Source organism: Colias philodice, chromosome 11 (genome assembly GCF_061535455.1).
Source record: "Colias philodice isolate Cphi_HAF_F1 chromosome 11, ilColPhil1 Martin Lab GWU primary, whole genome shotgun sequence".
Taxonomy (NCBI): domain Eukaryota; kingdom Metazoa; phylum Arthropoda; class Insecta; order Lepidoptera; family Pieridae; genus Colias; species Colias philodice.
In genome coordinates this window covers 2850182-2859262 of record NC_143096.1, presented here as the reverse complement: position 1 = coordinate 2859262, position 9081 = coordinate 2850182, and the positions used below count along the sequence as shown (strand labels likewise).

Sequence of the window (9081 nt, the reverse complement as noted above, 5' to 3'; positions counted from 1 at the left end):
AAATATGGTGACCATCGTGTGTATATGAACTTAATTTAATTTTAATATATAATTTAATAATATATGTATGAGATAGCCATATTTATAGGATAGAAGGAAAACTAGAAAGGAGTAATTGTTTTCTGGAGCGATGCCACTGTAAATTATAAAAGAACAAAGAACAACATTACTAGACTCCTTGTAATAGTTACTATTTTGCATTTTGTTAAATTTACAGTCGTGTTCAAATAAATTTTTCAAAAAATTCTTAGTAACGTTTTTTATTTAAATATCACCTTATATTTAAAAAAATGTCCACAATTTTCACATTTTATTGAAGTTTATATGGCTTGGCACTAATTTTGAAATATAAATTACACTTTGTCGTTTTCAAGCGCTTCTGAAGGCGATATGGGCTTAGCACCGAAGGGGTACAAGTCTATACTCTGGACGTGAGCCCGCACCGACACTCCTGGAGGAATTCCAAAATAATTGTCACCAATGTTTTTAATAATAGTCGATCCGGGCTTGTTATGGTGTACATTAAATCCTACAGCGAATTGTGGTTTATTTTTGCCGGCTTCAGAATCGTCTTCGTCTTTAAAAAATGGGGCTTGAGAAGGCTTTAGCGGTACGTAAGGTTTCTTCGTCGGCCTAAAAGGTTTGCTGGTCGGTCGCCAAGGTTTGCCTGCAAGTTGTAATTGTTACTAAGTTCGTGCGCTAACGCGGTGCTCTTGTGCCGAGGTGATGGTGTAATAAAAACCAGTTGGGTTGTGAACAACAATTTATTGCGATCAAGCAATTTTAAACTCATTCCAAGCTCTCTCTCATTCAGTGCAATTTAATTGAATATTGTGATCTTGTTTTTAACATTTAAAAATATCATTCGTTCTTTCCTTACTAAAAGAACGGCGACTCTTCGTGTTTGTATCGTCATGATAAGTTATCAGAGCCACGGGTAAATTACTAAATACAAGATCACCAACGTCAATTGTTTTCTATCGGTGCTATTCATCACCTGGTCCTTTGCTTGGTTTTACGCCTCCAAAACTGGACGAATCTTGGTCAACGTAGCTTATGTCTCCACTGTCTGTTTCTGGTCTTAAGGGTGGTGCTTGACCGTAACTATCAGATCCATTGAGGCTGTCTTCAGAACTACTGATGCCTGAACTAGTATCGCTATCAGGTCTGTCTGGTTCGGAGGTAGGGAACGGCGGTGGTTTTACATGTCCTGATGCAGCTGTACCGTCTGGACCTATAAATGATTGATATTACCGTAACACGAAAAAATATGTCTACACACTTCAACTCTATCCACTCAATTTAAATTTGATATCTGAGGTATATTCATTCTACATTTTAAAAGTAATTAGAGTTCCTGAATTATGCATCAGGATTTTATTTTTACTCACTTTAATAAGAAGTGGAAGTGATTGAATTTGAAAATCTCACTTTACGTTACTCAGAACAATTATGTTAATTAACGGTGTAAATTTCTATGCTTTATTCTTTTCTGAGAATGTGAGCATAATAGAACAATTTAATTTAAGCAAAAACATTCATTCTTCGTCTTACATACCTTTAAACACGTCATCACTGCCTTCATCATTCGGCGCATACGCGGGTGCTACGGAAGCTACGACGGGTCCAACGTCATTGAACGCTGGATCATACTGGCTCGGTAGCGTCGGGAAGTAAGATGGAATGAACGGGTCATTACTATTCTTCACTATACGGTAACCGATGCCAGGCCCAGCTATATAGTGTACCGTTCTGAAAGTGTAAAGATTCCAATGAATTCATGTTAGGTATTGTTTAGTTACAGTTATTTGGACAATTGTCTGTTTTCGTCTGGCAATTATTCATGCCTGTCAAAACTGTACAATTACGTGAGATACATAAATATTAGGATTATTACCTTTGGACTCCTTTATCGTCTAAGAAGCTGTAAGATCCTCTGACGTTGCCGCGGGAATCGCTGCTTTCCGTTCGTCTTTGGTCTGGTCCAGCAGATATAAATCTAAATATAAGTTTATTAGTTAGATTTGTGAGGTCAACTTTTATTATAATCTTTATTAAATTTCTCATTATAATTTAACATTTTTTTAACTAATAGGTTTTTTTTTTTATATCTAAGTACTTAGATAACTGCGTTAAAAACAACCGACTTCAAACTTGCACTTGCAACATTTACAAATACAGACAAAAATGCTCATAAAATAAAAACTACTGGGCCTATCCGAATAAAATTTTTATGGGACCAATTCGACACCATCCCGCATCGAACAAAAAAAGAATCACGTAAATCGGTTCAGAAACCACGGAGTAATCGGTGTACATACATAAAAAAAAAAAAAAAAAAAAAAACATACCGGCCGAATTGATAACCTCCTCCTTTTTTTGAAGTCGGTTAATAAAGATCAGCAAATGCTGATTTTACAATTACTTAAATTTAAAAGCTTATCATACAAAAGACGCTAATTCCTCTATAGGACTATGATTGTAACACACGAATAATATTGTAATAAACTGAATCTGTCACCTGTATGAGCCATCCAAACCTCGCTGTACGGCAGTCTTGCCTCTAGGGTTCTTCTCGTTGCGAACTAACGGTGCTCTATGGAAAGGGCTTCCGATATTACGTGGTGAGTCAGGGAAAGCAGACGATACGTGGAAGCCACTGTCCTTACCAGCTATGTACGATACGTCGTGTCGTTCGCCGATATCGTCGACGAATGAATAGTGGCCTGAAATGTTGTTTTATTGTAGTCACGTAATTCAAAGCCCTATATTGCTCTACCAATAATTATTAGAAGCATGTTTACAGAATTTGCTCACAAGATTTACTTCAATAAATATAACACGTTATAAATACTTTAATTCTAACATCTTTATTAACATCGCATAATTAAAGAAAAATGTCAGGTATCATTAGTGATAAACAAATTTTTAAGTAATAGGTTGATATTTTTTTTACAATGAAAAATCTTTTATTAAATGAAAATTATAATATTATCTATTTACTATTTACCTTTAACATCCCCTCTGCTATCTGCGTTCTCATTTTTCGAGTAAGTTCTCGTGTCGATTTTGTAAGAATAACTCGGATCTTCATTGGGATCGAAGTAGGGGTCGTCTTTGTTTCCAATCGGCCCTCTTGGCCGTTGGTCGAGATCAATTTTTCTATGAACATTCGGACCTTTTGCGCGGAATCTGGAAATAACTATAATTATTAGATATCTATATTTTACGTAGTAGAATAGCAATCTAAATAGGTAGGAATTGAGAATCATCATAATTTGAATTTTCTTTTTGAATAAGTCTTCTTCTTCCACGATTTAATAAAGTAGATAAGTACATATATGTATATCTAGTTGTGTTTATAAAAAATATACTTTGTTGTGTTTACTTTATAAAAAATCGAAGCTTAAATATTCGTAAAGCTCCTATTATTACAGATAGATAGTTATATTAATATTAGGGGCATTTCACGCGAAGCGGACACAGATTTCAGGGTCAGGTTTCAGATTTCGGTTATATTTTGATATGTTACACCTGTATATATCCTCGGTATGTATACGAAATATTTTTGCATTTAGAAGCTTAGTTTTCAAAATACAGGTCTTTAAAGATGTCAGTAAGCGCGAGGTATGGGGAACTTTGAATGTAATTATCAGTTCAAGAAAAGTAATTTTCAAATAAATTGATGACTGAATAATATACCCCATTAAATAAACTTTTTATCCTCATATTTCGAATTTCGAATTTATATTTAAATTCCTTAGAAAAATAAAAAAATATTTTTCTTTGTCATTTTTTACAAACTTTGCGTATTTTTAATTTTTTTTAAGATCATTAAATAAATGGCTTATATTATGCTTAAACTTCATGCAAAGTTCTAGAGTGGTCATCGCAGTAGTTTAGAAGCTACATGTATTATAATGGCGAAGCGCGGCAATATCCCCATACTAGCGCCTAGCGCGACGCACTGCAATATTCATACAAACGGCGATAAAAAATAAATTCGAGAAATTTGAATTAAATGAGGTGTCAACAGATAGGTCTTTAAAAATTGATTGAAGGTTTATAAATAAGTTTTATGCTAAAATAAATAATTGACGAGATATGCGTATTCAAAGTAGTAAAAATGTCATATTACTTTACTGAATAATTTTTTTTTAAGAAAACAAAAGTAATATTTTCTTGCTTGTTATTTACCACTATAAAACCTTATTAAAACCTGAAACGGTGTTATTAACTAACTATAAAGAGATAAATACTGCAGTACGGTGCGCTAACCTAGTAGGCGCTAGTATGGGAATATTGCCGCGCTTCGCCATTATAATACATGTAGCTTCTAAACTACTGCGATGACCACTCTAGAACTTTGCATGAAGTTTAAGCATAATATAAGCCATTTATTTAATGATCTTAAAAAAATTTAAAAATACGCAAAGTTTGTAAAAAATGACAAAGAAAAATATTTTTTTATTTTTCTAAGGAATTTAAATATAAATTCGAAATTCGAAATATGAGGATAAAAAGTTTATTTAATGGGGTATATTATTCAGTCATCAATTTATTTAAAAATTACTTTTCTTGAACTGATAATTACATTCAAAGTTCCCCATACCTCGCGCTTACTGACATCTTCAAAGACCTGTATTTTGAAAACTAAGCTTCTAAATGCAAAAATTTTTCGTATACATACCGAGGATATATACAGGTGTAACATATCAAAATATAACCGAAATCTGAAACCTGACCCTGAAATCTGTGTCCGCTTCGCGTGAAATGCCCCATTAATAAAACAAATCACGAATTGATAAAATATAACTCACCCTCTAGGACCAGCAGTATAAATAGTTTCCTTAATTTCTTCAGTGCCGGGTTCCCGGGACCCAAATCTGCCTCCAACCACCCCGTTGGCATTACCACGAGCTAGGTGGTAGCTGGCTCCTCGATCTTTGTTAGCGTATCTATTATGTGAAAGAAAAGGTGTTGTAATTAGTATAATTTTTTGTATAATGTATTATTTTATATAATTTTGTTTGTAAATTTAATGAACAAAATAATCATTTAATGTGAGTTTGAAAAAAATATAAATGTATAAATACTGTAACACACGAATAATAGATCATCATGTTAAGATCTACTATGTTAAGAAAAATAAATAAAAAATGCAAAATTGAAAAAAGTTAAGATTAAGTATCATTTCCTTTTTAGAACCCTTTTCACATAATTACGAAAGTCCAACAAAACAAGGAATTGTTATTTCTGCTCAATTACTAAAAATATATCCAAGGAATTTATTAAGGAAGTCCAATTTTAAATTGCACTTTCTAAAAAAACTGAAAAATTAAAACATAGCACAAAAATTAACGTACCCGAAATCAAAAGAACCGTCCGTGTTCACACTATTATATTCTCCATCATTCGTCCTCGCCTTCCCCGGGATAACTTGAGTCCTGGCCAACGCACACACACACAACACACGTATACACAATGTCCTGAACATGTTCACAGATCAATAACACATTATTTGCTAGAACTAAAAGCTTGCGAGGTTGTTCATTGACTATGAAGTCGAGAACAGAATTCCTCTTATATAGATATTGCGCTCAAACAAGTGAAGAACTCATACGCCGTGAAAATGACCGGACATCATTGTTATTATTGTAAGACGTTAAATCCATGGAAAGCGAGGCTATTCTAAATATATAGTTTACACGAATATTCGTAACCACAAAACGTTTATAGTTTTCAAACCGTTAAGTGAAAAAGCTCTTTTATAGCAATGTAGAGTTGACCATTTCGCCCCGCACTAAATATATATATACATATAAAAAAAGATGGTTGTTGCTTAGCTTCACAAAGGAATATGTTAAATTAATTTCAAACCTGGTTCAATGTTAATTTAGCGCTAATTGGTAATAAAAAACTATGTCGCTCTACAATTATACGATATACGACTTTCAGGAGAAAGAACCACAATTTATAAATCCATCTGTAACAATTCTAATTATTATAATTTTCCAAAATTACGTGTGCTCTAGGTACTGTGATGCACTAATCATTACACCCATATCGAAATTGTTATATCATAGCTTAATTTGTGTGCACAAGGCTATCTTTTCTAAGATGTAGCTTACTCAGTTCCGAGGGCCACAACATCCTCTAATCTGACTTCAGGAACCAAAATATACTCATTGATATGCATGCTTTTGTTTTTGGCTTAATGGGTAATTAATAAGGTCGGAAAATCTTTCCGTTTTTTAAGATAATTATTTTATCTTAATTACAACGTCATTGTAATTATTTTGAATGATGAAGTGCTTTAAAATTTAGTCAAGTTTTCGTCGATTAAGAATAGTATATGAAATTATATTTTCAAAATTTCTGCACTAAGAAGAGACACCATACTACATATATACTGAATGTGTATAAATAAATACCACAATGTTGTGTGTCGTAGCAGATTATCATCTAGATATCAGATAACTCATACTATATTATTTATGTCCTTATACGCAGTTAATTTTTAAGTTGTGGTTATAATGTTAAAATTATTATTAACTTGGTAACAAGTTGTACTTTGATAAATTGCAATTTGTTTATCCAATAGTGTACAGTTAAAGAAAGTCGACTAGAGCCAAGATAAGTTGCTTGAAATTTTCAGGAAATAAAAAATAAAGATTGCACAGGGCTTTTAGTTAGGGCAGTTTTAAAATAAATAAATCAAAAACACGTTTTTTCAAGCAAATTAAGAAATATAGTTATTAGTAAGATTTATGACTATTCGCGTCCGGCTTTTGTTGTTCACTTCCGTATGATCTCCTAAAGTGTCGGACCTTGAGGATGGCTACAATGCTGCAATAAAAATGTCTAAATCCGATAATATCTCTCAATACTCAGACAAGCTGAATAACGTGTGCTGACGGTATGTTAGGAACAATAATCCATCAATGTTAGGATTAGAAAAGATTTTCCAGAACAAAGAATTCGCAAAATCATACAAATCTCTAGATTTAAAATTTTTAATCATTTTAAATAGTTATCTAAGTATGGACACAGTACTGTTACTCGACTTCATCTCATTCATGATGATTCATCTCACTCGATTACATAAATTTTGAAATAGTTTGTCTGTCTACATAATTTTGATTAAAAAAATAACTAAGATTAGAAAACTTATAAAATAGCTTCAAGATTTTCTTCTTTATGTGTAGGTAAAATAATTATTAATTAATAAAAATATTATGAAAATGTCAGAAGAAATCAGAGAAGTAGCAAGCTAATGATCTGCGGTTTATCTTTACCAAATCACGTGTTTCAGTTTAACTTTAGGGAATGATGCGGAGGGTTATATTGTGGCTTTACTATCATTCTATGGTTTTCTAATATTCCTATTTCCATAAGTTTTAAGGAGGTCAGGTGTATCATAAGTTGAGTCAATCAGGGGCGGAGGTCAAAAGCCACAATGGAGGTAGGTACCTACGAAGGGCATCTTCTATCTTTACGCTTGCTTGGTCCCTGTACATGTGGTTATAGGATGGTTTTTGTAAGCTGGTTTATGATGGGTTTAATTGCACAAAGAGGATATTATTTCATTGTGCTGGTTATTATAGGGCTTAATCTCAATGATCTGGACATTCCTTTGTTTTTTCAGCACTCTATAATTATGATACAGTTCTTTCCCTGTCTGTTTAAACTATTTGTCCCTAAAGTATGGCTATACCTACTTAGAAAATGGTTTAGATTTCTGATATTCTAAACATTTCATAGGTAATGCAAGACAATAACAATACAATATTATAATAATCGTGTATTTATGACAACGAAACAGATTAGATATAAAATAATTTATTAATGTGGATAATTAATCATTTATTCCTTATTTTTTATTATGTGCAATAATATAATTTTACAACAGCTAAACACAGCACACTATTCCAACAATATTTTGCGTAATTGATCAAAAAAATACCGCAATAAAACGAACAATACGGAATCTAAATAAAACGCACATGAAATCACAATAACGTATACGAACAAACCTAATTGAAATTAAAATTATGTGAATATGATAAAAACATCAAACATCGTCTAACTATCCTGGATTTTATCATGTCTCGTTAGAAAACCTGTGTAATTAACGAGTATGGACGTCTTATCTCATATAAAACAATTGAATTTAGTAAATTTATACAGAATCAGGGAGGTCGTGGGACATACGGACAATCGTAGATTGTGATCGCCAATTTTGTTCACGCTTTGTATTCCGTAGTTTATGAGTAGGAAGCGCGTGATATATAAATAGATATGAATAGGTGTATATTATATTGTATGCAGTCAATGAACACAAGGTAAAAAAGGCTTTATCCCCATCGATTTGAGAACTAAAGCCTAGCTTTGTTTTTTCATACAAAATGTAGAAGTGTACAGGACACAGGTATAGTGTTTTTTGTCGGTTCTTTTCTGTAGAAACTGCTTTCCCAACCTCTTGCAAAATATTATTTTTCAGTAGGTATATTGACGATTCAAAAGCGCTTCTGAGCGAAGTCAAGAAGGATGATTAAATGTTTGTTTGAGTATAATTATAATATAATAAACTTACAATCACTACAATTTTTGTATGGTTTTTGTATGTACGGACCTTACGTTTCGTTTATGAAATTTAATAAAAAAGTATTTATGTTGCTTTTTTTACCAATTTATTACTTAGATACCTACGTAAATTATTGTGCACCCACCATACCTAACGAAGATAAGCGTGGGAGATCATTAAATCTACTGCATAATTAATAATTATCGTCATTTAAATATTAAATACGCATAAAAATTGTTAGTAAAAATCGTATTTGTATTAATGGTGAAACTTAGAACACTAAACAAAAGTTTAGAACCTACCGTTTTAATAAAGCAAGTTGCTCCGATTAGACATTGCCTTGATTTTTAAAAGTATTGAGCTTTTTAATATTCGAATTTTTATCATCGAGGATCTAATAAATAGGAGAAATCCTACTCTACTAATATTATAAATGTGAAAGTTTGTGCGGATGGATGTATGGATGTTTGTTACTCTTTCACGCAAATACTGCT

General features: G+C 32.3%; 1 protein-coding gene across 1 annotated transcript; it reads right to left on the bottom strand.

Annotated features, from left to right (window-relative positions):
• Nucleotides 1-242: 242 nt before the first annotated feature.
• Nucleotides 243-5550, bottom strand: Cpr73D (Cuticular protein 73D). The gene is made up of 8 exons (XM_089700531.1): nt 5367-5550; nt 4821-4958; nt 3011-3192; nt 2522-2726; nt 1898-1999; nt 1559-1752; nt 998-1234; nt 243-667 (listed from the first exon to the last, which is right to left on the bottom strand). The coding sequence occupies exons 1-8, from the start codon at nt 5495-5497 to the stop codon at nt 354-356; spliced, it is 1503 nt and encodes a 500-aa protein (XP_089556657.1). The 5' UTR covers nt 5498-5550; the 3' UTR covers nt 243-353.
• Nucleotides 5551-9081: the final 3531 nt, after the last annotated feature.

What these genes read in the sequence shown, in the direction of transcription:
- Cpr73D (XM_089700531.1), bottom strand. Translation starts at nt 5,497, where the DNA reads ATGTTCAGGACATTGTGTATACGTGTGTTGTGTGTGTGTGCGTTGGCC. An exon ending in CAGTGATGACGTGTTTAAAG is followed by an intron (nt 1,235 to 1,558) that starts GTATGTAAGACG and finishes AATCATTTATAG; the next exon opens with GTCCAGACGGTACAGCTGCA. An exon ending in AAAACCAAGCAAAGGACCAG is followed by an intron (nt 668 to 997) that starts GTGATGAATAGC and finishes TACAACTTGCAG; the next exon opens with GCAAACCTTGGCGACCGACC.